This window comes from Gorilla gorilla, chromosome 15 (genome assembly GCF_029281585.2).
Source record: "Gorilla gorilla gorilla isolate KB3781 chromosome 15, NHGRI_mGorGor1-v2.1_pri, whole genome shotgun sequence".
Classification (NCBI taxonomy): domain Eukaryota; kingdom Metazoa; phylum Chordata; class Mammalia; order Primates; family Hominidae; genus Gorilla; species Gorilla gorilla.
The window spans coordinates 91,095,010-91,121,991 of record NC_073239.2 but is presented as its reverse complement, the minus strand read 5'-3'; the positions used below and the strand labels follow the sequence as shown (position 1 = coordinate 91,121,991).

The window sequence follows — 26,982 nt, the reverse complement described above, 5'->3', positions numbered from 1 at the left end:
CTCCTGAGTAGCTGGGATTACAGGAGTGTGCCTCCACCCCTGGCTAATTTTTATATTTTTAGTAGACACAGGGTTTCACCATGTTAGCCAGGCTGGTCTCGAACTCCTGACCTCAAGTGATCTGCCCACCTCGGCCTCCCAAAGTGCTGAGATTACAGGCATGAGCCATCGCACCCAGCCGTAGATTTACTTTTTATGCCACCCGTACACATGGAACACAAACCATTCCCTACCCACAGTAGACTCCTGGATTTCTCCCCTACTATTTTTAAGTCAATTTTATTCTTACTTGTATCTTTACAGAAAATGGCACAGAAATCACAGGTTTCGAATACCTAGAAGTTATTACAGTTCCATATTTCAAACACCTCAATATCAAGGTTCTTTCTTCTCACTCTATATACATTATTTACACACCAGGGGCTATAGTCTAACACTTCAAACCAACAGGGACAAAGACAAGAAGAACCGGACTAGGGGGAGGGAAGTTCCATAAATGGAATGAAGAAGAAATCAACTTTTGATATGGAATTAAAGTTGCAAAGCACTGTCTCAGGCCATTCTCTAACGAGGTATTCCCTGCAAAGGTGGGTGGGGTGGTGGATAGGTGGATGGGGTCAGGAGCCTGGCCTGGGAATCTGGATCGGGCAGGTCAATAGGGCTATGTGCTCCCATTGTTCATGCGAATGGAAAAGGCCAGGCCAGAGAGGTCACAATACTAACAGGTCCACCCATCAGCCGGCAGAAAGAAGCCCCGGCTCCTTATTCCATCATGGTTACCGTGTTTTAGTCTAGTGGACGTGCTTCCTGGCATGCACTGGCATGAAGGCGTGTGTGCCTGCAGCTTAGCTTGGGCTTACTCCTGGCCTTCTGCCTTGCTTTTCTTCCAGCCTTTGTCCCATCCTTCTGAACAGGTCAAAGTCTTGCTCTGAGAGGTGCTCAGCCCTAGGCCCTTAGCCCCCTGTCTGTCTGGAGTGAAGGTTTCTCCAGCAGGCCCTTAATGCGTATGCATAGCCCCAGGCCTACTCCAGGCTTGGCTTCTCAGTTGAAGCCAGGCCCGTGGCTTCCTAGATGTCATTTACCAGCCAGACTGGGTTGTTCAAGGCAGGGCACATGTGAACGCATAGTTTGCAAGGAGCTGTCGGGGAAGGTGCCTTCACAGCAAGTCAAGGTCACAAGCAGCATATCACGAGAGTCGAGATTCTTCAGGACACAGGCTCAAGGGCCCGAGGACCCAGGGTAGAAGGTTTGGACTCCTGAACAGTGCAGTGAACCACAGCATTTGTGAGGCATAGGACATGGACTCATGGCACGCAGCGTACATCACCACATGCCACATAGGTGCCTGTGCTGGGAGGAGCCAGTGGGACAGGCTGGGTGTGGAGAGGGTGGGCTCCTGAGGGTGACCATGGCGGGGCATGAGACCAAGGGTGGCTGAGGGGCCCAGGCTGAGACTTCCCAATTGTAGCCTGCCATCTGGACTCCACTGATGGGTGGGGCAGAGGCTGGGCCTGCCTGGGCCTACACAGTGTCTTCACACTGTGGAAGCCCAGGCCCAGCCAGGTCTGCAGGAAGGAACAGGCTGAGTTGGGAGAAGACTTTTACTGAGGAGTGGGGTGCTGAGGACGCTGGAGTTGCAGTTCCAGTCCTCCGTCTGTGTCACAGCCGTGGCAGGCAATTCACAATGCATTTGCAGCAATGGGCTTTAGGCATGGGCAGAGCAAAATGTAGAGCTGGGAAAGAGGGCTCTTTAAAGCAAGAGAAGAGAGAGCAAGGGGTGGCCAAAACCAGTGAGCGTTGCAAAGGGATTGAGAGAAGGGGCTTGAGGGGACGTTGTGGGCAGCAAGAAGGCTTCTGAGGCTGGGATGCTGGAGAGGTCAAGACTAGATGAGGGATGTCTCAGCATGGTCCAGAGTCAGAACCCAGCAGTGCCTGCAGCCACCAGGGGTGATGGAGGACCTGTGGGGAACAGGGAGGATGGCAGAGGCCAGGTCTGGGCCTTGCCTCAGAGAGCATCTCCCAGCACCACAGGGCCCGAGGAGAGCAGAGTCTTGGGGCTCCGGCATCTGAGCGCGCCTTGACCTAAGCCATGTCCTCCAGCTGCGGTGGACTGAGCCTCTCCGCTGGCCTGTCTTCATCCATGGCCTCCTCCTCCTCTGGCTTCTCGGTACTCCGGGCCAGGCTGTCCTGCCCAGACACAGTCTCCAGCACTTTGGTGCTGTGCTCCTGAGCTTTGGCCCGGAGCACCGCAATGCTGTTCTCCCTCAGTTCCTCCTGGGAGATGGCCGCCTGAGCGTCGGGGCCCCGCTCGTCCTGCTCCATCTTGTCGAGCTTGGGCAGGGCCTGGCGTTCCCCCTCGGGCTTCCTCCCCGACTCGGCTGCTGCCTCCAGCGACTTTTTGTGCATCCCTAGAAAGAATTGTTGGTATTCGGGTTTAGAAAAGCGCCTGGGAAAGCCATCTTGAACTGAAAACGGCAAAGATAGAGAGAGGCCAGAATTAAGGACGAGCAGAAAGCCTTACTTCCCACACCGCAGTCACACAAGTCCCAGGGCTGGACCAGGGTCAGGGAATGGGGAGATGGGTCGCCAGCCCTGTGGAGGACCTCCCCCTGCCAAAGCCCTGGGCACCTGGGCCTCGGGTGGCCTGTTCTGTCCCTTCCAGGCCACAGCACATGCTCCCCTGTCCCTCCCCCGTGGGATTCCGGATCTTAGAACCCCAAGAGAAGCTGGTGCTGTTCTCAGATATAGGCCCAGAGGGCAGGTGGGGAAGTTGGCAGGTGGGGAAGATAGCAAGTAGAGAGATTTGGGGGACAGAAGTCCTTTGGGCAAAGCAGAATGGCAGCCAGAGGGACCTAGGGGTTCTCTCAACCCCCAGGGAAGGCTGTTTTGTTCAATATAAGCCCACCTCTGGCCAAGAGGAGAGGAGGGTACAGACCCCAGGCCAACAGCCACACCGTTCTCACAGGACAAAATAATCCACAGTTAGGGACTCGTTCATGATGAGAGTTCTTGGCACCCAGTGCAAGTGACAGACACCAGGCCCCAGGCCCACCCTGCTCTGAGTCCCCCAAGATAGACCAAGAGGTTTGCTTTGAAGAACTTCTCTCCTGCTAGGCTGCTGTGGCCCAAGTGCCCCTGCCTCAAGGCTCTGTCCCCTCCTCCAAGGAGCCCGCTCTCCTCACCGCAGGGGCAGGACCCCAAGGAGGGTGCGGGCTCTTACCCAGTAGCCACGGGGCACAGGAGTCCATGATGCCATCCTTGGCCGACTTGAGGATGGACTCGGGCAGGGGGATGGAGTGCCGCACCATGGCCCCGTAGAGACCGTACTCTGCCATGACACTGCTCCGGCCCCAGCACTTCTCCCGCTTCCTCCACTTGGCTCGACGGTTCTGGAACCAGACCTGCAGGTGCACAGAACAGGTCAGAGGCTTGCTCTGAGAGGTGTTGGACCCAAGGCCCTTACCCCTTGTAGGCCTGGAGTGAAGGTTTCTCCAGCAGGGCATCCTTAACCTAAGCTCGCCTACTCCGTGGTGCCCTCTGTGTTCCTCCAGGCTCAGGGAGTATTCAGAAGGAGGACATCAGTCTTATGAGAATACCATGGGTAGTTCTAGGGAGATGGGGTATGGATGCTTCCTGGACAGGGTCTTGCAGGTGCACAGGACCCAGTGTCGTCGACTGTTTGCAGCTGAGAAGCCTGCCCTGCCACTGATGGCTCTCTTGCATGTGGTCACACCTCCAGCATATAAATCTTTTTTTCTGATTTGCAGAGGGACAAATTCCTTTCCCAGCACTGGACTAGCAGTGTCTCTGGCTCAGGGCTTCCTCTCTGCCAGAAGCCCAGAGCCAGAACCATCCAGGAGGGCTGCAGGTGAGTGACGGATCAGGGACAAAGGGCAGGGGACAGTCTTAGGGGCACTTCACCCAGGTATCAGGAAGGCTGGGAACTCAGGGAGGGAGACTCCCCTCGGAGGCCTGGGTCAGCCTCCCTCCTCCGCCCTGTCCCAGCTAAGCTCTGCCAAGCCACATGTGCCTTCCAGGTACCTGCTCCCCACAGCTCCGAGCCTAACTCTGAATAGTATTTGGGGGAGCTGGACCAGGGATGAAGATAACATTCTCCAGGGTTGAGGAGCAAATGGGAGGAGGGACCTGGGAGGGAGTGGGGGCGGAGGAAGCACTAGCGAATGTGTCTCCGGCCCCAAAGCTGATTGGTGCAGGGTCTGAATGACAGTGGGGTACCCTGGGGTGTCTGCAGCACTCTAGCCCATTCTAGGATCCCAGAATCCCTGCCAGGTTTGAGGAGGGAACATTTCTTGGTCCCCCAGAGCAGCTTTCCGGAGATTTCCCGCAGCTGACAGAGCCGGGAGCTCCTCGCATTGTCCGCCAAGAAGGTCCAGGCCCGCGGGGTACTGGTGCGCCCCAAGCCTGGCGGGTCCCTTCTCGCCCCTCACAGTCCTTAAAGGCTCACACCCCGGGGGCAGCGAGTCGCCCCAGGGAAGTCGAGGGAGTCGGGAGGGGAGGACCGAGGCGGGCTTGGGAAATCCGTTCATTTCCTCCCTATTTCCTTGCCTGGGTCTGGGCCGGCGCCGCCCTTCCCTCCGGGCCCCCTCCCCCGCGGCCGAGGTATCAGCTTTTAATGAAAAATTGCTCCAGCTCTATTCAGGAGGCGGCAAAAGAAGAGTCACCCCCAGGGGCAGCCCTGGGCTGATTGAAAAATAAGTTAATTTCAGTTTGAATCGATGGGCCTCAGGCACTGAAATATCACGGGAAATTAAAGCGGCTGCTCTCCCGGGAGCCGCGGCATTGACCCGCACTAATTAATGCTGGGGAGGCAGCGCTCGCCTCGTCGCGAGCGGCCCCGCTTCCCCGGGGACCCCCAACTCTTCTCATTTAACTAATTAGACGGGGAAAATTGGGTGTTAATTTGTTTAGGATTTTCCCCCTTCCCCCTGGCAGCCCCTCGCGGCCCCCGCCCCGCGCGGCGCGGAAATGCATGCGGGCTCGGCGGCAGATGGCTGCCCGGGTCACGCTGCAATCTCCTCCGACTTGATTGCTTGATTAGGTCGTTAGCACATTAAAAAAAAAAATTGCTTGCCGTCTGGCGCTGGCGTGATGAGTGGGACGCTCGGCAGCGCCTGGGTAATTTATCTTTTTATACGGCGAAGAATTTGATTTCAATCTGCAGATATATGGGGTGCCTTTGACACCTGTTTAACATCGCGCCGCTGACAGCTTAACCCTTCGCTTCCTGGGGAGCCGGAGCTGGGGCCGGCGGGGCTCGGGGGTCCGCGCGCTCCTGCGGTTCCCGCCCTCGCCGCCAGGTGGCGAAGTGAGCGCCCGGCGGCCCGGAGTCTGCGGCGGAGCGCGGCCGGCCATCCCCGGCAGGGGGCGCTCCGGCCCGCCAGCCTCGCATCCCACGGAGGTCACAGAACACTGCACGCGCACCTTTAAGTTGACCCAAACGCGTGTCCTCTGGCCTTTATTCATTTGTAAATAACTGGGAGTCTCTAAACATGGGAGCTACATGGCCTTAGATGCCCCCGGCCTCTCCCGCCCCGGGTGGCTCCATCCCCGTTTGGGCAGCATTTTTGTTGCCTCCGGGTTTGGCACCTGCAGTTCCCGCGCAAAACTGGGGGGCTGGGAAGCACAGGTGCAAGGCCTCTGCCTGGTCCGGACCTGACCGCCCTGGGAGACCCCCGCCAAGGAAAGGGTTTGTGTAATCCGAAGGCCGCTAGATGACTGTCCTCCCTGCCCTGAAGGGAGTGGCAGCAATGCCAGCCGTGCTAACTCGGGCCTGCGTCCCGGCCTGGCTCCATGCCGTATGTAGATCTCCCCAGCGCCGCGGGCCTGTGCTGCAGGATGTGTGCCCGACTAGCTGTCTTACCCGGGGCCTGCGGTTTGTCTGGGGCCTCAATCCTGCCCCATCATCCTCCCCTTAGCGTATCTGCTTGCTGCAAGCTGCTTTCTCCCACAGAGGAAAAATCCAAAAGGACTAATCTACATAAAAGTATTACTCCCGGCCTGGCGCAGTGGCTCACGCCTGTAATCCCAGCAGTTTGGGAGGCCGAGGCGGGTGGATCACCTGAGGTCAGGAGTTTGAGACCAGCCTGGCCAACATGGGGAAACCCCATCTCTACTAGAGATACAAAAATTAGCCGGGCATGGTGGCGCACACCTGTAATCCCAGCTACTCAGGAGGCTGAAGCAGGAGAATCGCTTGAACCTGGGAGGTGGAGGTTGCAGTGAGCCGAGATCATGCCACTGCACTCCAGCCTGTGCAACAGAGCAAGACTCTGTCTCAAAAAAAAAAAAAAAAAAAAAAAGTATGACTCCTGGTTTTATCCACCTCTCAGAGAAGACAGCAAAGAATGAATCCCCTGGTGATGGAATTCCAGACACCAAGTGTGACCACAGAGGGCTGGAGAGATTTGGTTCATGAATATAAGAAGCCACCTACTTCCTGGTCGGGAGACAGTCTGTCCTGCTTGAATACAGTGCATTATATTAGGTTGGTGCAAAAACTTATTGCAGTTTTTGCCATTGAAAGTAATTACTTTCTTTTGAGATGGAATCTTGCTCTGTCACCCAGGCTGGAGTGCAGTGGTGTGACACTGGCTCACTGCCACCTCCACCTTCTGCGTTCAAGCAATTCTCCTGTCTCAGCCTCCAGAGTAGCTGGGACTACAGGTGCCCGCCACCACACCGAGCTAATTTTTGTATTTTTAGTAGGGACGGGATTTCACCTTGTTGGTCAGGCTGGTCTCGAACTCCTGACCTCAGGTGATCCACCCGCCTTGGCCTCCCAAAGTGCTGGGATTACAGGTGTAAGCCACCGTGCCTGGCCAAAAGTAATTACTTTCAATGGCAAAAACCGCAATGACTTTTGCACCAACCTAATAAAACAAGGCCACAACCCCTCAACTGGTATCTGTGCAGCCAGACTGGAGAATGTTTTGGATTTAAGAAAAAAGATGTGATGCATAAACCACAATAACATAATGTCCTGCAGCAGCAGCACCTCATGATCAAACCCATCAGCTTCGATTTCTCAGCAAAGCATTTATGTACATGTTCACACTAAAAACGATAAATAAATTCTGTAAGGTCTGGTCCGGTTTTTGCCATCACTGAGTTTTGATGCCAAATTTATAAAAGAGGGTTCTGTTTTCAGTGCAGTTTGGACTTAGGGTTTCTGGAGAAGGCATTGTGGAATATACAAAGACAGAGATGCCCCCACCCACCCAGTGTGGATACCTGGCAAGGTGCACTGCCCTGGCTTCCCCAGGAGTTCCATGAATACCCATGCTTGAGATGGCGCAGTTTCTCAGATGGAAACAGCATTTTTAGGGTACTAAAGAAGTGGGTGCAGACTCGGGATTCTGATCATCTCTGGGGCCTATAAACAGAACTATTTTCCTGGGTCTCCTAATTTGGGCAAATGAATATCTGGCTGATCTGTAGATCAGACTTTGCCCACAGACTCTCTCCCAGGGGAGCCAGTGCCAGCTGGTCGCTCAAACCAGAAGTCATCCAGACCCTCAGTTATGGGCTCCCGGAATGCCTGGCTCTCTGTGAAGACCAGATGCTGCTCCAATTTATAGAGGAAACCTGGACGGCCAAAACAATTTCTTTCTAAGACAGTTGGCAAGGATGCTATGGCAATGGTGCCTTGGAGGGAAGTGGACAAGGAATTAGAATTAACCCTAACTGCTCTGTAAATGTCCCTTTCTATTCCCTTCCTGGAAGCCACCAGCCTGTATATAGAACTGAAATATTTACCAGAAGCATTGAGGCCAGCCAGTCCTGACCTGGAATTCCCAGCTCTGAAAAATTGCTGTGTGACTTTGGGCAAGTTACTTGACTTCCCTCAGTCTCAGTCTCTCCAAATGAAAGATAAGAATATCCACTTTTCAGGCCGGGCATGGTGGTTCACGCCTGTAATCCCAGCACTTTGGGAGGCCGAGGCGGGTGGATCACGAGGTCAGGAGATCGAGACCATTCTGGCTAACACGGTGAAAGCCCGACTCTACTAAAAATACAAAAAAATTAGCCGGGTGTGGTGGGGGGGGGGGGCGCCTGTAGTCCCAGCTACTCAGGAGGCTGAGGCAGTAGAATGGCGTGAACCCAGGAGGTAGAGCTTGCAGTGAGCCGAGATCATGCCACTGCACTCGAGCCTGGGCGACAGAGCAAGACTGCGTCTCAAAAAAAAAAAAAAAAAATCCACTTTTCGGGGTTTTTGGAGGATTACATGAAATAAGTGAGTGCCTAAAATCAGTGTTTGTCATACGGAAGGTGTCCGATAAGTGTTAGTTTTCGGTAGAGACACTGAAAATAAATGGGAGCCTGCCCGGAAGGCAAGTTAATCAATGGCATTGCCTGGCCCTCTGGCCTCCTTCACATGCCCTTCAAGGCTGGACTTACAAATAATAATAACAACAGTCCAGGAGGAGGGGAAGAAAGATCCAGCCTTTGGCTGTATATTCAATACAGATAGCCTCTACTTCCCCCTTAGGCATTTGGAGAGCTAAACAGGTGTTCCTGAAACTCTCCCCACATTTCTTTTCTTTTTCTTTCTTTTTTTTTTTAAATTTGAGACAGAGTCTCGCTCTGTCGCCCAAGCTGGAGTACACTGGCGTGATCTCGGCTCACTGCGACCTCCACCTCCTGGGTTCAAGTGATTCTCCTGCCTCAGCCTCCCAAGTAGCTGGGATTACAGGCACCTGGCAGCACGCCCAGCTAATTTTTTGTATTTTTAGTAGAGTCAGGGTTTCACCATGTTGGCCAGGCTGGTCTCGAACTCCTGACCTCGGGTGATCTGCCCGCCTTGGCCTCCCAAATTGCTGGAATTACCGGCGTGAGCCCCCACGCCCGGCCTCTCCCCACATTTCTAATACATCCCAAGCCCTTAAGGCTCCAGTACAGGGGAACACCCACACAGTGCCCATACTCCCTGTGAGTGGACTGTGGTGCAGCAGCTAGAAGCCCTAGACTGGGGATTTCTGCTCTGCCTCTAGGTGCCTTTGTGGCTATGAGTGCATTTCTTTTTCTTTTCTTTTCTTTACTTTCTTTTTTTGACGGATTTTCGCTCCTGTTGCCCAGGCTGGAGTGCAATGGCGCGATCTCAGCTCACCGCAACCTCTACCTCCCAGATTCCAGCGATTCTCCTGCCTCAGCCTCCTGAGTAGCTGGGACTACAGGCTTGTGCCACCATGCCTGGCTAATTTTGCATTTTTAGTAGAGACAGGGTTTCACCATGTTGACCAGGCTGGTTTTGAGCTCCCAACCTCAGGTGATCAGCCAGCCTCGGCCTCCGAAAGTGCTGGGATTATAGGCGTGAGCCACCACGCCCGGCCGAGTGCATTTCTTAACCTTTCTGAGCTTCCCATTCCTTACCTGCCCTGTGACACCACCTCTCTGCAGGTTTCTGGTGGAAATTAAACAGCGTGTGGGAAATGCCTGCCACATAGTGATAACTGAAACACACTGGCCTGATACTTGATGAATTCTGTGGACAGATGTGCAACAAGCTTTGCTTTCTAGCAAATGTTCTAGGATACCTTTCACGTAAAACCCTATCATTTTATCTCCCACCTTTGACATGTCTTCTCAGCATTTAGGCTCCTTTTTCTAGGTGGACTGTTGGTTCTGACAAACCCACAATATTCCTTTGATCCCTCTCTCACTCACTTTCCTGACCGCTCACTTTCTAGAAGAGACTGCTCCTCTCACATGGGAGTCTGGTCCCAAGCTCTTCAGGAGACCCTGCGTCAAGGTGCCAGCGAGGACCAGAGCCCTGCCTTATACTTCAGTCAGGGTGTCAGGTGCCTGAAAAGGGGCCCAAAGTGACACCCAGGGCCACCAGATTTGGAGTCCCAGGACAAAGTGAGTTGGGAGGGCCTTCCAGTTTGGGAATGACCCTGGGTTTCTCTTTTCCTTTTTTTTTTTTTTTTTTTTTTTGAGATGGAGTCTCACTCTGCCACCCAGGCTGGGGTGCAGTGGCGCGATCCTGGCTCACTGCAACCTCTGCCTCCCAGGTTCGAGCAATTCTCCTGCCTCAGCCTCCTGAGTAGCTGGGATTACAGGCACCTGCCACCATGCCCGGCTTATTTTTGTATTTTTAGTAGAGACAAGGTGTCACCATGTTGGCCAGGCTGGTCTCGAACTCCTGACCTCAAGGTGATCCGCCCTCCTAGGCCTCCCAAAGTGCTGGGATTACAGGTGTGAGCCACCACCCCTGGACAAGCCTGGGTTTCTTGATACATTTCTCCTCAGAGGTATCAGCAGTGATACCCCAGCAGCAATCTGAAAGCCCAGGTTGGCCAAGCGCAGTGGCTCATGTCTGTAATCCTAGCACTTTTGGAGGCTGAGTCGGGTGGATCACAAGGCCAAGATATCGAGACCACCCTGGCCAACATGGTGGAACCCTGTCTCTACTAAAAATACAAAAATTAGCTGAGCGTTGTGGTGCAAGCCTGTAGTCCCAGCTACTCAGGAGGATGAGGCAGGAGAATTGCTTGAACTCGGGAGGCAGAGGTTGCAGTGAGCCGAGATCGTGCCCCTGCACTCCAGCCTGGGCAACAGAGGGAGACTTCATCTCAAAAAAAAAAAAAAAAGAAAAGAAAAAAAGAAAGCCCAGGTTGTGTGGAAAGACTGTGGCTGTCCACAGTTGTCTGGCGGGTGCCTCCACAGCAGGCACAGAATGTGCCTGTGCCTGGAAGGATAGACTGGGCCCAGGGAAGGACTTCTTGCCAAATGGATGCAAAGGCACAGCTAGCAGGCCAGGCAACCGTGTCAGCTCTTTCTCGACGTGGGCAATCAGCAGGAACAGCCGAGGCCATGCCTCACACCTCCTCTTGTCTCTGCATCATCACATAGCTGCTGTCCTGCAAGCTCCTGCCCTGGCATCGCCACCAGACAACATGCCCAGGGTTCCATCCCTCAATCGTCTCCCAGGAGACCCTCTGCGGTCCTTCCAGGATCGCCCTCCTAAATACCTCCTGAAGGAGACATTGTGCATGACAGATGCCCTTTGCACATTCTGGTCTCCTCGCTACCCCAGGCCCTGCCCTGCCATCTTGCCACATGCCATCAGGTGAGCGTCCATCACATTCCCCCAGTATCTTTCTTCCCCTCTGGCTGGAAGCTGATGAATTTGGGCTCATCGCTGGCGTGACTTAAGGGCTTCACACTCTGCACCCACTCAGCACTTCGCCCGCGGTTTATTTCAGCGCGCTCTGTGCAGCCCAGCCTAAGGCTCAGACAAGTAGAGTCTTGCTGCAGCCTCTGTTACCCACTAGGGGGCAGCTCCGACCACATTTCCAGACAGCCTCTTGCCTGAGCACTGACATTCCATTTCCTTCCTCACCCCAAACCCCTGCCACCCAAAACGCCACTTTCTTCCACTCATATTAACCCACTCAGAACAGAAACACCCCTCTCCTGAGCCTCCAACCCAGTGTGTTTATATTCACTGCACACAGAATCACCTAGAGAGATTTAAAAGCATACAAATGCCAACGTGAAGAGGTTTGATTTTCTGTTGCTGTTTTTGTTGTTTTTTTGAGACGGAGTTTCGCTCTTGTTGCCCAGGCTGGAGTGCAATGGCGCGATCTCGGCTCACTGCAACCTCCGCCTCCCGGGTTCAAGCTATTCTTCCGCCTCATCCTCCTGAGTAGCTGGGATTACAGGCATCCGCCATCATGCCCGGCTAATTTTTGTATTTTTAGTAGAGACGGGGTTTCACCATATTGGCCAGGCTGGTCTTGAACTCCTGAACTCAGGTGATCTGCCCACCTTGGCTTCCCAAAGTGCTGGGATTACAGGTGTGAGCCACCGTACCCGGCGTAATTTTGTATTTTTAGTAGAGACGAGGTTTCATTATGTTGGTCGGGCTGTTCTCGAACTCCTGACCTCAAGTGATCCACCCGCCTCGGCCTCCCAAAGTGCTGGGATTATGGACGTGAGCCACTGTGACCTGCCGAAGATGTTTGATTTTAAACCAATTAAATCGGAATTGCTGGGTGTTGGCCGGGAGAGCGCATGGGCATTTTAAAAATCTGCCCTGGGGTTTGGCGCGGTGGCTCACGCCTGTAATCTCAGCATTTTGGGAGGCCGAGGCGGGCAGATGACGAGGTCAAGAGATCGAGACTATCCTGGCTAACATGGTGAAACCCTGTCTCTACTAAAAATACAAAAATTAGCCAGTCGTGGTGGTGCGCACCTGTAGTCCCAGCTACTCTGGAGGCTGAGGCAGAATTGCTTGAACCCAGAAGGCGGAGGTTGCAATGAGCCGAGAAAAAAAGAATCTGCCCTGGTGATTCTAATAACCATCCTGAGATGAGATCCATACAAACCCTTCCCTACTCAAGCACCCATCTTCTTAATTCTGGAATATGACCCACTAATACTTTGTTCCCTACCCTTAGGCAGGGGCCACTTTAGAAGAGGCAAAGTCACACAGTGCTCGACAGAGAATCTAAACCTCAGCCTTCAACATACACGAGACTTCTAAGAGGGGTGAAATGTAGTCTCTGTTCACTTCGAACATTCATAGCTCTGTAATGTTTGCATTTTATAACAAGCACATCTTAGAAAAAAAAATTAACACATGAATATATATGTAGCCTGCCCTCACAATTCTAGTAACAAGTGACCCCTCAGAGGAAATTAAGTCAGTCTGGAAACCCACCTTCTCTTCCCCAGGGCTGATAGCTGGCAGGGACTTCCAGAATGCCATATCCTAGCATTTAAAAAAAAAAATTTTTTTTTTTTTTGAAACAGGATTCTGCTGTGTCACCCAGGCTGAGGTGCAATAGCACGATCACAGCTCACTGCAGCCTTGACCTCCTGGACTCAAGCAATCCTCCCGCCTCAGCCTCCCAAGTAGCTGGGACCAGCATGTGTCACCACACCTGTTAATTCTTGTATTTTTTGTGGAGATGAGGTTTTGCCATGTTGCCCAGGCTGGTCTCAAACTCCTGGCCTCAAGTGACCCTCCGACCTTAGGCTCCCAAAATGCTGGGATCACAGGCACCAGCATTTTATTTATTTATTTATTTAAGACACAAAGAAGACGGTGTGCCTGAGTCTGATGTGGAGACGTAGAAGCTTTTCTTTCCCCAACACTGCACCATAATCCTCCACCTCTAGCCCAGAGCGATGTGGAGTGAGGACGTGTTTACTCTCCAAACACAAAGGCAGAGGAAATCACCATGCCTTTCTGCTGGGACTGGTTTGTCATCACTGTTCTTTGCATTATTACAGTTTGTATAGAGAGGCATTCATGTCTATCTCATAGGATCTCATGTCACGGTAGCTGAGTACTGGGTTTGAATCCCAGTCTTACTTTACCTCTCAGCCCCTCAGTTTCTTCATCTAGAAAATGGGTGTAGGAATGACAGCTAACTAATTTGTCTGTTAAGGATTAAATGAAATGAAGCATGCCGGGCATGCTGGTTTACACCTGTAATCCCAGCACTTTGGGAGGCTGAGGTGGGTGCATCATTTGAGGTCAGGAATTCGAGACCAGCCTGGCCAACATGGCAAAAACTCGTCTCTCTAAAAATACAAAAATTAGCCAGGCATTGTGGTGGGCACCTGTAGTCCCAGCTACTCAAGAGGCTGAGGCAGGAGAATTGCTTAAGCCTGGGAGGCAGAGGTTTCAGTGAGCCGAGATCACACCACTGCACTCCAGACTGGGTGACACAGTGAGACCCTGTCTCTGAAAAAAAAGAAGAAGAAAAAGAGAAGAAACGAGGTATGGAAAGCACTTAATATCTGGGACAATGGTGAGTACTTAATAAACGCCAGTAACAACACTATTTTTATTAAGTTAGCATTATGAAAAAATATTATCTTACAAATGAGTAATTTCAGACTCAGGGTTTGGCTTGCTGGCAGTGAAACAAAGACTGGAAGTAGGTGTGTCTGCCTTTCCGCGTCTACATCGCAGGTTCTCATCAGACATCAGACAGTAGACTTCAGACATGCAGGGGTTTCTTGGCTTGGCCCAGCAGGGGTGTATGCCCCAGCGGTCCATCTGGGCCTGTTAAACTTCACCTGCCCTGCACCCCCATTCTACCAATGGCAGCCCAGGGGCTTGTGGTGGGGGAATACTCAGGAGGCACCTCCCTGGAAGGGATCTCACCTCTTTCTTCTACAGATGGGGAAACTGAGGCTCACAGATGGGAAGTGGCCTAGCCTCTGCCACACCAGATGTCAGTTGGAGCTAAAATCCGGGTTCCTGATCTCCAGTTCAATAACCTTTCCATTCCACCTTGATAATTTCTCTCTGTTTTTTTTTTTTTTTCTTTTGTTTTTGAGACAGAATCTCACTCTGTCACCCAGGATAGAGTGCAGTGGTGTGATTACAGCTCACTGTAGCCTCTACCTCTTGGGCTCAAGTGGTCCTCCCATCTCAGCTTCTTGAGTAGCTGGGACCACAGGCTTACATCACCATGCTCGGCTAATTTTTAATTTTTTTTTTTTGTAGAGATGGGGATTTCACTATGTTGCCCAGGCTGGGCTCAAACTCCTGGACTCAAGGAATTCTTCCACCTCAGCCTCCCAAAGGGCTGAGATTACCGGCATGAGCCCCTGCACCTGGCCAGGAATTTCTTTTCTTTTCTTCCAAGACACGGTCTCGTTTTTTTTGTTTTTTTTTGTTTGTTTGTTTTTTAGCCTGGTCTCAAACTGCTGGGCTCAAGTAATCCTCCCACCTCAGATTCCCAAAGTGCTAGGATTACAGGCCTGAGCCACCGCGTGGCCGAGAATTTCTAACTCCAGACTTGGAGCCAGTAGTAACTTCCCCTTTCCCTCTCATCTCACCTGCAGAGTCCTCTGACCCAAAGCTGGGCTGGGAGGGGGCTGGCTCAGGAGTGGCGGCCAACACGTGGAGGGGAAATGATGGGGAGGGAAGGCAAGGTAAAAAAGCAAGGGTTTTGGAGTCTAAAGGGACTCAACTCTGGCCTCTGTCTGTGCCTCAGGTTCCCCATCTGTCAAATGGGAATAATAGCCCCTAGCTCATGGGTGTTCTGAGGACTCTGCTGAATATACATGAACTAGCTCTGTGAGGAAATGAAAGACACAGGTGGGCTGCTGGTCGAGGGAGGGCGAGGACTTGCTTTTCACCCTCTTGAATTCATGTACAGAATTTGCCCATTCAAAAATAATTTTGTTATATAAGTGAGTTTTGGGCTGTTTTTTTTTTTTTTAAACAGTGCCTGGTACTCAATAAACATTGATTAACTTTACTGTGATACAGATCCCCCGCCTGACTTCAAATCACCTCTGCTCCCCCAGTTTCAAGTCAAAGCAAAGACTTCAAACAGAAGAGGTGGGCAGTGCCACTGTGGGCTTTCGATTCAGAGTTAGGTTTGAGTCTTGTGTCTCCCACTTACTAGCTGTGGGGCCTGGGCAAGTGGCTGTGCCTCAGCTGCCTCAGTTCTCAAAGGAAATTCATGGTCTTCAGCCCCTGATTGTCACCAGGATTTAATAAGATCAGATCTGACACCGAGTGAGCTGGGGGCACGTGCCAGGCACTGCCCTGAATGCTGCACACATATGGCTCATTACCTCCACACAAGAGGCAGGTGCCACTGTCACCCCCATTGTACAGATGAAGACTGAGAGGCTCTGGCATGTGAAGCCCAGCCGGGAGCCCAGCCAGTCTGGCCCCAGAGTCAGTGACCCTAACCATGGTACCACCCTGCCTGTCCTGTGTACGTCGTGAACTCAGGAGAACACCTGGCACATGGAAACTCCTCTGGAAACCATCGCTGTGACTGCTATTGATGCACACCAAGATCTTTCCCACGCCACTTTACTGAACTGGGGCAAGAGGACTTGACAACTCACAGACAGCTTCTGGGGGTAGCATTCAGGCATGTGGTGCTCAAAGGCTCTGAGACTCTTCCCTCATTTCTCCGATATCCACAAATTGCAGAGCCAATCCTCACAGTCCCAGGGCGATGAGCTATCCTCATCCCACACCCCAAGCTCCTTCCTGCTGGTTCTGGTGCCCTCAGATACCATCGTATAGGCAACCCCCAAGCAACTTAACAAAGCCCTGTTAAGTTAAATGTGCCTGTTGGGGCATTCGTAGCAATGCAGTTACAGCTGAGGGAGAGCCTGACCCCAAATCCTGAGCTCAGCAGGTTTCAAACACCTCATCCACCCTCCCCTACCTAATCTACCAAGCAGATTTCAGGACAACCCACTGCAAGAGACAAGCTATTTCTTCATTCTGGTCAATACTGCAAATGTGGGGCCTGCCAACAGCGGGGATTTGTCATTGCTCCTCCCTGCCACAGCCACCTGGAATGGCCAACTTTATGCTAATGAAGGCCAGGCAGGGGTTACTGCCATGCAGTTTAAGGCTTGGCTTACACACACGCACACACGTGCACACACACAATTCAACATCAACGCCCAGCTTACCTCACTAGGACCCAGTTGGGTGGAGGGTAATGGGTCCAGGCCCCCATGGATAATGCACCAAACATAATCTGCTTATGAATAATTGAGCTTATTGTTAGTGTCAATGTCTAAAACCATTGGCTGAAATTCCAAATAGATTTCCAGGGGAGAGGAAGGCCTCACAGCCTCATTTCACATTCTCTGGTCCTCCAGTGAGAGAGTACAGAGCAACCCACACACCTTACTTGGCTCCCCCGGCCTCCCAGTCACACATCACACCTGGAGATACAAGGAACCTAGACTGGGGAGGAGACACAGAGCAGAGCAGTTCCAGGAAGTCAGGACCAGCCCCTGGCCCACACACCCCAGCCTCCGCAATGAACTAGCTCTGGACTCCTCAGGCGATGGGAGCAGCTTTCATTGAAGGTTGAGCACCAGCTAAGACAACCCCAAATCTTCTGGAAATGTTTCTCCCACCCCACTCCTTCTGCCTCATGGAGGCCCTGCCCAGACTCCATCCTCCCCCAGAGAAATGATTCCACAGCCCTACTCCTGCCCAAGTAGGGGACTCTGGACTTGCCAAGGTCCTGCTGCCGCTAAGTGGAGGCCCCATGCCTACCACATGCCCAGATCAGTGGCTGGTTATGCCACAAAACTGCCCAGGAGAGGAGGAGGGCTTAGTGAGCCAACTGCAGGGCCATGCCCCAGCTCACATCCTGGGCCAGACCTGGGAGAAGAAAAGGAGCAGCAGGTCAGGGCAGCAGTTCCTGGGCTGTGTGTGGGAGGAAGGAGCCTTAGGTGGATGGAGTGGTGGGAAGCAGGAAGAGAAGGGGTAACACTTTCATCATGGGGAGGGGAGGAGAGGGGAGGGAAACAGACTGGGGTCAGGACTAGAAGCCATCTTCCTCTTCACAGCCACCCAGAGGCCTGGGGCACCCTCTGGCCTTGGAACAGACATTTAGCTGTACCAAGGGGACCTCCGCCTCAACAGAGACCCTGCCCAGGACCGGGGGCCCCTCCAGTACTCCACCTCTCATCCCCAGACCCCCGCAGGGTCTGTCTGACATACTCCCCGGGAAGCCTATAGTCTGGAACAACAGCCAGGCCACAACTGGGTGCCTCTCATCCCCCAACAGCACCCACCTCATGTGGCAGGTGTTCAGCTTAAATAGGCTGAGAACATGATCACAGGCAAGCACATGCCCACAGTGGGGCTGGGAGGCGGGGTCATGGGCATCTGGAACCCTGGAGTGGTAGATGTCACCGAGAGAGGGGAGAGTGGAGGGGAGAGGGGCTCAGGGCTGTTACCTGTATCCTGTCTTCTGGCAGCTCCGTTTTCATGGCCAGCATCTCCCGGGCATAGACGTCTGGGTAGTGGGCTTCGTTGAATGCCTTCTCCAGCTCCTCTAGCTGGTAGGAGGTAAAGATTGTCCTGAGGGGAGCAAGACCGAACACTCAGGACCCCAGAAACTAAAAGAGCCTGTCTCAGACAGGACAAAACCGCCTTCCTCTGTGTCTCCTGGGCAGACCCCGAACCCAGGCTGGCTCAGCACAATAGGACACAAATTCTCTCTCTCTCTCTCTCTCTCTCTGTCTCTCTCTCTCTCTCTCTCTCACACACACACACACACACACACACTTTCTCTCTCTCTCTCTGTCTCATAGTTTAACCCTCTGGACTCTTCTTCCTCAAGGCTGAGGGCTCACACTACCCTTCCTGTGTTTGGGGGGTGGCCATTATTTCAGCCCTCAGTGACATTTCACACTGGGAATCTTTCTGGAGGTGCTCTGGGGGAAAGGCTGTCCCAGAAGAAGGACATTCTAGAAAAGCAGAAAGCCCCTCTTCCTCCCAAGCACAGAGAAGAGGGGCTTACCAGATTACTAAATAGCCCAGCTCCACCCAGACCAGCTTCCTGGGCCCCTCTCACAGTCACTAGAGCTGAATTTTTGAATGCCTTTCAAAGTTAGAAGATTCACCAGAAGGTCAAATGCAGCCTCAACCTCAGTGTTTATACAGCAGAGAACTGAATCTCCCACTCCCTCAACTCCCCCCAGCGCCCCTTCCTCCTCCCCTGCCCTTCCTCAACATCACCCAGACCTGCCAGCCTCCCAGCACTGCCCCGAGCCTTTTCCAGTCCTCTTCAGTGCTGAGAAGGGAAGGGCCACCTTCCAACCATCCCATACTTGCAAGCTCAGCCACTCACCTGCAGGGGGTTCCATTCGGGCCACCCTGAGAGCCCACAGGCACAGTTCCCCACCCCCAACAGAGCAGTTCATATGGATCTATTTTGTGTTATAAACTGCTTTAAGAATCTGGTACAAACTACATTCTCTCACCTTAGGAAAATGGGCAAATAAATGTGCCCCAATTTGTAAAATTTTGCCTCCAACATTAGGGGATTCCTAGGTCCTCTTTCTTGAATAAACCACTAAACACCTACTTCCAGACACAAACTCTTCTCTTTTCAGACCTTAATTTCACCAGGTTTTGGGTGATCTTTATCCTGAAACCTCATTAACAAGCCAACAGGCAATATAGTCCAGCGTCCACAAACTGAACTGGTAGAAATGGTCCAGCCCTTGCCTGGTCCCCTGGGATCAGACTCTGGGGCCAGCACAGAGGTGTAGAATCCCTTATTGCTGGGCCCTCACCCTCGTCTAACACAACCCAAAAGTACAGATTTGAACCTCACACACTCCTTGTGCTGGTGTCCACTTTAATATCTCGGGGAATAATTCAGGGAAGAAAGATTGTGCTCTTTGCAGAAAATGACTGGTTTGATTCTAAATCGTTTCTCCTATTCTCTGGGGGTGGGGGGTGATGATGTGAAATGCTTATGCACACACAGTTAATTCTTGAGAATTTTGAAGATCTGCTGCTTTTTCACTTCTGCCATCTGCTGAAGGGCCCATGGACAGAGCATCAAAATAAACAATAAAGAAATGCAAGTCCTTTCCAAAACCAGGGAAACTGAGGCACAAAGGCAGTCAAAGAGGAGAGCCGATTATAGGTCATGTAGAACCATTCAAGTCTCAGTCCCTACTTCGGAGAGCCCCTCTTCAAAAAACAAAACAAAAACTCAAATCTCCCAAACTTTCCCTAATTCATGCCTCAGAGCTGACACACTTCCCCCATAATGTGACCCAGCCTGTGTTCCTGGTTTATGCAGAACCCCAGACCCTCCAGGCTCCTGTTGTGTCCAGTCTGAAGAGGAGCTGAGCTTTCCCAGTAGAGAGAAAGAGAAAAATCAGAGAGACTCTCACCGTGGCTGCTTTGTCCCCACGCCACCCCCCAAACGCTTTTAAGTCTAGTTTGTTTCTGGGAGATAAAAATAAGCCCATCTCTCATCACCAGATTCCAGGGTCTCTTACCCCAAATCCCCAAATGACAGAAGCTCGAGTAAAATGTGTTTTTTCCTAATTAAAACAAGCACTTGAAATCTGTAGCCATTCTCCTCTCTCCAATAACCTTCTCCCTTCATGCAACAGAAATAGAAACCCCAGGCAGTTAATATCCGAGTGTTGGTGAGTTGCTGTTCTGCCCCCATGAAAACCCACCAAAACCCCCAAAGGTGTTCCTGGTGAAGAGAGTGACAGATGAAAACAGACGGTCAGAGACCTTAAGCATAGACTTTGGGCTATGGGTCACCCAGCTCCAAGTGCCATGCAGTGAGATGTCCTGATGCGGAAATACCATTCCTGTACCCACGGTTTGGGGATGCTTTTTCCAGGGCTCTCCATGCTATGGGAACCCCTCCCACCCCTCCTGGCACCAGCACAAGGGCAGTTTTGCCGGTCTCTGACCTGCCCTCCCTGCAAGGTCCCTGTCCCTGCTCGGGGAAGATGACAAGATTACCCACCCTGGGACCAGCCTAAGATGGGTGCATAAAAAGTGTTTTAATGAATATTCGTTGAATGAATTGAATGTAAAAAAAAAAAAAAGACCAAAGATCAAGACCAAAAAAATTTTTCTTTTTCCTTTTAAAATAAAACAATACAAACTAAACAAATGCAAACAGCTGCCGGAAAAAGAATAAACCGAGGTCCGGAGAAACCAAGTCGAAGTTCACCTGCATTCAAGCCAAAACCTATTAGGGCCTGAGGGGTGAGGATAGGCCGTTTTAAAAGGTGGCGGTCAACAGTGGAGTTTCCCAGGGCCAAGGAAGAACGAAGCATAGAAAAGCGCAGAGAGGGTGCAAAGAGGCTGAGAACAAATTGGGGTGGGAGAAAAGGATGTGGCGGCGGGGGTGCCCGAGAACGCCCTAGTGGAGAAATGTCTCGAAAGGGCGCAGAGCCTGTGGCGGCCCCACCTGATGGGGACGGAGTGGGGTGCGGGGAAATAGCTCCGAGGTGAGCGCCGGGGCAGCACCTGCGAGCAGCACCCGCAGAAAGGCAGGCAGATTTTTGGTTCTTTCTCCTTTATTTCCTTGAAAACCACCTTACAAATGTACCCAAGGAACTGGTAGCAGTGCGGCTGGTGCGGAAGGGAATGAGGGCGGGGGTGGGAGAAGGGTAGGTTACTTTTCAAGATATACCTGTCGGCATCTACTGAGTTTTAACTTTGTGCAAGTAATTTCCATTTAAAGACAAAAACAAAACAAAACAAAACAAAAACAAAACAAAACAAAAACAAAACAAAACCTTTTCTAGTCTGTACCCCGATGCAGCCCACCCTACTTCAGTTACGGCTGGTGGGACCGTCCAGTCTACATCGCCTCCCACTCCATTTTACAGACGAGGAAACTGAGGCTCACGGAAGGGAAGCGACTCGGTCAGAATCACGAACGAGCAGAAGCCAAAAGAAAATGCTCTGTCAGTGCAGAGATCGCTCCAGCTTTGGAGAACGGTGGGAGCAGAAAGCTTAGGGAGTTGGCAGAGAGGACAGGGACCCCGGGAGAGAAATGGGGACGGCGGGTGAGGCCGAGGGCAAAGAACCGGCTCTGGCAAGAGGTGGGAGCTAATCTGCCCGCCGCGGGGTCTGTGTGGCTCTCGGAATGTACTGGTGCGGGGATCTGGGGACCGCCCCCACTCTGTGGCTCAGTTTGGCCTGTGTTGGAGCCTTTCCTTTCTCCTGAACAAGGAGGAGAAAGCCCGAACCGAGCCGCTTTCCCGGCGGCCACTCATCCTGCTCAACCGGCGCGGACGCCAAGGTTCCCGGGCAGATTCCGCCAAACAACCCGTGGCCTGCGCCCTGGCACGGCCTCGGACCTCAGATCCGTTGTCGGCGAAAATAGGGTCCGAGAGACCCGATCCCGGAACGGGGGACGGCAGGGGGGTGCGCCGGCAGGAGAGGTAACAGAAAGCAGGGGCCTCACCTGTGTCGCCGCTTCTTCCGTTTCTTGGTCTGGTTTAAAGCAGATTTGGACATTTTTCGATCGCTGGAGGAAACATCTTCAGAATCTGAAAAGCGGGCGTAGGGACATGCGGCAGAGTGGGGGACGCGCTCCGCTGTGCCTGAAACCCGCGAGGGCCCCACCCCGGGCTGCCTCCGCGAGCGGCGGGGACCTGCTCTGTCTCCCCAGGAAGCCTTCGGGCGCCCCGGTGGCCGTCCCATCCCTGAGCTCAGGCTGGCCTCTCCCGCGCCGGGGCCCGAATCCGGAGGTTTTGAACAGATTTCGTTGTAAGAGAGGCAAAGGCCCCGGCGCGCTTGGGACCGGGACGACGGAGAGCGAGGCAGCCTTAGGGGGCCGCAGAGATCCCCGGCAGCGCTCGCGACCCTGCTGCGCCCTGCCCTGCGCGGCCAGCCCCAGTGCCCCGGGCCAGAAAGTTGGCATCCAGGAGCGAGGAGCGGAGCGGAGGCGTGGGGAGCTGGGCTCCGGGAAGGCTGGGGGCTGCCGGGCACCGTCCTTTTCGCGGGGCGGCACAATGCGTCCCTACTCGAGGCCCGAGAGCCTGCGACGCGCTGGTTTTCGTTGCCTTTCCACGTAAAACAAAGTAAAACGCAACGAAAAATCGGGGGAATTGCCAAGCTCAAACAGGAATCGGAGGTTCGAGCGGGCCGCGACACACCTCCCGGAAAGCAGCGCGGGGAGAAGGCGGAGAGGTCACCCAGGGTCCCCGAGCCCGCGCGTCGCCGGGCTCCCGTATATAGTGGCGCTTACGTGGGAGCGGATGGCGGCCACTTTAGCTGCCGCGATGGCCGGGTTGTCTGAGCTCGTGGGGGTGAAAAATAAACCCCAGTTGACCAACGCGGGATTTGGGAATCAGACAACTTTGGACACCAGGGATGGGGCCAGAGCCGGAACAGCATCGGGCTCGGGGAGTGCGGATCCTATACCAGGCCGGGGCCGCAGTGGAGCAGCGGTGCTGGGGCCCTCCGACCCGGCCGGCGACCCTGCACCACGGGCTCCGACACCCCAAACCCAGTTTTCAGTGGGGCTCCAACAGAGTGCCGTGGCCGAGCCCTGCCCGACGCGGGGACTGGAGAACTGCGCGGCCGCCCGAAACGCTTGGGGCCGAAACCCTGCGGACGCCGAAGCATCCTCCCGGGCCCCATCACCAGGCGCGTCGGCCCAAGGCCCAGGCGGCGACCCCCGGCCTGGCAGGAACTTTTCCGCCTGGAGGCCTGGTCCAGCAAGCTAGAGCCGACGGTGCGGGGCTCCCGGCTGTCGCCCCCCAGTCAGGCAGCAGCGCAACCTCTCCTCACCTACCCGAGCTGGCCGTCTGGCTGGTGTCCAGCGGCCCCGATGCTCTGCCCAATGGCTGCAAGTGGACGCTCTGCGGGTCGGACAGCACTTCCAGAAAGGTGGGCTGCGTGTAGAAGCCAGGGAGCCCCCCGGGCCCCAGAAGCCCCATGCCGCCCACCCCCGCGGGGCTGAGCACTGAGCGCGCCGCCAGCAAGTGCCCGGGGGCCAGGCCGTCGAGCGCTGCCCGCGAGTGGGAGCTCGGGGGCTCCTTGTTCAAGCCCAGGATCTCCTGGATGCCGAACCCAGTGCACCTGGCCGGGGCGCCCCCCGAGGTACTCTTGGCCACTGTCTCGGATTTGGGCTTGCTCAGCGCTTCCCCTGCTTTCCCCGTCATCTCCCGGTTCTTTGGAGGGGCTGAGGCCGCAGGTCTTTAGCTCCCCCCACCCCCCCGCCGGGCTTCCCGCTTCGCGAAGTTGGTCCCAGGTGCCCCCTCCGGTGTCTAATGCTCTGGAGCCCAAGGAGATTCCCCTTTTATCCAACCAGGCGGCAGCCCAAGTGGGGTCAGAGCTGAGCAGCCAATCACCGGGGCCAGGAGCGATTAGGAATTCCAAAAAGCTGGCAGCTCCCGCCGCAGGCAATGTCGAATGGCCAGGGTGCTGGGGGTGGAGCACCGGGTGGGCTCTGCAGGATGCCCATGGGCAGGGACCCCAGGGGCCGAAGTGAGACAACCAGGTTCAGGTTCAGGGCTGTTCCGGGAGGCAGAGTGGCTTGGGGCTCTGGGCAGATTCTGGCAGGGACAGGTCCCTGAGGTCAGGTGGAAGGATGGGCTAAGGGCAGAGGTGAGAGACTGGGAGACCTCCTTCCCTCAACTTCTATGCAGGTTGGCAGCATCAGGGCGGCCTGAATATGGCACCTCTGTGTAAACGGTTGAACAAGGGAGAGGTAAGTGCCGGGGCAGTGTGTGTGGTGGTAAGCTGGGAAAAGATCAGGCCAAGGTGTGCAGAGGGTGATGTGGGGGTAGGGAAAGCTTGCTTCCCCAGCACAAGGTACAATGCCTAGTTCGGAAGAGCTACTCAACACATATTGGCCCAATGAATGAATGATAAATGGGTCAGAAATAGGGGTCCCTGGTGGGAAAGACGAGCAGTGATGATTACTTTTGGAGAACAACCATGGACATCCAAACCTCTTCCTGGAGTAAGCATGAAGCATGCCCAGCTTTCATGGGAGGACTTGATTCTTCCACCCAATTCATTCGACTAATATGTATTGAGCTACTAGCTCCGACCTAGTAGCCAGGGGTTCCGCAGTAAATCAGACAAGGCAAGGGCCCTGCTATACTTCAGAGTTCATTGAGCAAACAGAATGAAGAGGAAGGGATTGTTGATGTGGAGGGAGAGGAAGGAGGAAGGGGGTGAGAGGAAATTAAAAGGTAAGCTGCTTTCCCCTGCACTCCACCACCTCAGCTAACTCTTCTGTGACCTTCTTGCGGCTGGGAACTATCTTATCGACCTTGAGGCTCCCTTCTTCACTGCACCTAGCATATGGTCAGTTCATGGTATGTTCCTTGAATTGAAGACACCCTTTGGGGAGATAAGGACAAGGTCCATTGCTTTAAGCAGAGATTGGAAAACCAGGCTGGGAAGATTCCATCCAGGATTTCTTAGCCAGTCAGGCGCAAACCCCCAAATGGAAGGAAACCCCCTAGCCATACCTGGCCTATTGCCAAGGTGTCTGGTACCCTCGTGGCTGCCATGGGACCAGCCTGAGAGGTAAGAGGAGGCACCTCAGGATGTGGAACCTATATCTTGCTAGCAGGGCTATTGTGAGGAGGGTCTCCACTCCCATTGGTTTGGTCCACATGACAGCTGGAATTAGGTAGGGGCATCTCACGGTGCAGGAGATATCTGGGAGAGTGGTGCCTCTGTATCTCATAATAAGGCCATGCCTACTGTGTGCCTACATCATCCCAGGCCCCTTACATGGTGTCGTCTCTGGTGGCACAATCTCAAGGCATTCTTCACCTTACATTCTATGGAGGTGGGTCCCAAATAACACCACTCACGTAGACAACAATGTGAATGGTGCCCTCTAGAGTTGTGCAAAGCAGTAGACTCACCTGCCAGAAAAGAATTTCTGTCCCCATTTTGTGGATACACAAACTTATGTTGCCTAAGAGGTTACCTAGCTAGTAAGCATCAGAGGTCAGATGAGTCAGCGCATGAGTCTGATGTCAGAAGCTGTTTTCTTTTGACTCCATCCCTCTCTCAGCCCACTCTCCATGCCAGCCCACCCTGGAAGGATGGATGAGGATGTTATGTTAATGGCATCTGTCATGTCCCTGACTTATCATGAGACATCCACGATGAGCCAGATGCCAGCTGATGGGCAAACGTGAGTGATGGAAAACAAGTGTGTGAGTGATGAAGTCGGCTCTTGCCAGATGAGGATGAAAAATCTCTTGACCAAACGCCATGTCTGAAGCTGCCAGTTCCCAATATCAGAGAGACAGTCGCCATCCTGCTGTAGGAGGTTGGAGACCGGGACAACCCCAGGCCCCCTGAGAAAAACCCTTTCCAGAGGCTGAAGGTGAAGGGAGGACTCAGCTTCCACCTGCGGCCAGCTCCATCCTGGGAGCTGGACTCCTTGACAGACTCCTGGCTACGGGGCTGTCTCTGAGCTTTTGAGGTGTCACTGTTACTGCTCCCCAGCTGCCCAGCTTGGGCTGGACCCAGACTTAAGACATTTGTGGCCGGGCGTGGTGGCTGACGCCTGTAAGTCTCTAGAGCCAGACTTCCTGGGTTCAGATGCCCACTCTATCACTTGCTTGGTGACTTTGGGAATATTATCTAACCTCTTTGTGCCCTCTGTGCCTCAGTTTCTTCATCCATAAAATGGGGATGATAGTAGGACCCCACTCCTTAGAATTATCATAAAGGGCCAGGTGTGGTGGCTCACACCTGTAATTCCAGCACTTTGGGAGGACAAGGTGGGTGGATCATTTGAGGTCAGGAGTTCAAGACCAGCCTGGTCAACATGGTGAAACCTGGTCTCTCCTAAAAATACAAAAATTAGCTGGGCATGGTGGTGGACACCTGTAATCCCAGCTACTCAGGAGGCTGAGGCAGGAGAATCGCTTGAACCTGGGAGGCAGAGGTTGCAGTGAGCCAAGATCGCACCACCAGCCTGGGCGACAGAGTGAGACCCTGCCTCAAAAAAAAAAAAAAAAGAAGTGTCTTGAAGGCCGGGCCTGGTGGCTCACGCCTGTAATCCCAGCACTTTGGGAGGCCGAGGCGGGTGGATCATGAGGTCAGGAGATCGAGACCATCCTGGCTAACACAGTGAAATCCCGTCTCTACTAAAAATACAAAAAATTAGCCAGGCGTGGTGGCGGGCACCTGTAGTCCCAGCTACTCAGGAGACTGAGGCAGGAGAATGGCGTGAACCCGGGAGGCGGAGCTTGCAGTGAGCCGAGACTGCGCTACTGCACTCAAGCCTGGGCAACAGAGCTAGACTCCATCTCAAAAGAAAAAAAGAAGAGTCATGAAGATTAGAGCTATCCAGTGCTGCACATGGTGAATCAGTGTAGACTGTGAGTATACAAAAAGGCTACAAATGAAGGCTCCTATGATGTTTACTATTATTATTACCATGCAGCAGGATACTGTACTTGGGACTGGCAGTGTGGTGGGGAATAAAGACCTGGTCCTTGCCTTCCTGGAACTTGGGCCAGTGGTGGGAGGAGGTGACATATTTAAAGCACTTAGCATGGTGTCTGACCCTGGGGACTCAATACATCGTGGCTCTTACTGCTATTGTGAATGGGTGCCAGGCCCCTTGTCACCTCTAATCCACTCAACTTCTGTGAGAGGCCAGAAGTTCTGTCCCCCTTGTCACAAATAAGACACTAAAGCTCCAAGAGGGTGATTAGGGAAGAGGGAGA

General features: G+C 53.4%; 1 protein-coding gene across 2 annotated transcripts; it reads right to left on the bottom strand.

The window, feature by feature from the left end:
- Positions 1-263: 263 nt before the first annotated feature.
- VSX2 (visual system homeobox 2) lies at positions 264-23,546 on the bottom strand. 2 transcript variants are annotated; one of them, XM_004055431.4, is made up of 5 exons: positions 23,064-23,546; positions 21,729-21,813; positions 17,722-17,845; positions 3,221-3,401; positions 264-2,408 (listed from the first exon to the last, which is right to left on the bottom strand). In XM_004055431.4, exons 1-5 carry the CDS (start codon positions 23,431-23,433, stop codon positions 2,083-2,085), a joined length of 1,086 nt encoding a protein of 361 aa, XP_004055479.3. In that variant the 5' UTR covers positions 23,434-23,546; the 3' UTR covers positions 264-2,082. The 2 variants fall into 2 exon arrangements, with proteins under 2 accessions (XP_004055479.3, XP_055216894.2); XM_055360919.2 differs by having other exon boundaries at positions 271-2,465; positions 23,064-23,433.
- Positions 23,547-26,982: the final 3,436 nt, after the last annotated feature.

Excerpts from the sequence above, each read along its gene's own strand:
- VSX2 (XM_055360919.2), bottom strand. The coding sequence starts at position 23,433 with ATGACGGGGAAAGCAGGGGAAGCGCTGAGCAAGCCCAAATCCGAGACA. Across the intron at positions 21,814-23,063 it reads CAGCCAGACGGCCAGCTCGG|ATTCTGAAGATGTTTCCTCC; the intron begins GTAGGTGAGGAG and ends CCCGCTTTTCAG. Across the intron at positions 3,402-17,721 it reads TGCCAGAAGACAGGATACAG|GTCTGGTTCCAGAACCGTCG; the intron begins GTAACAGCCCTG and ends GTGCACCTGCAG.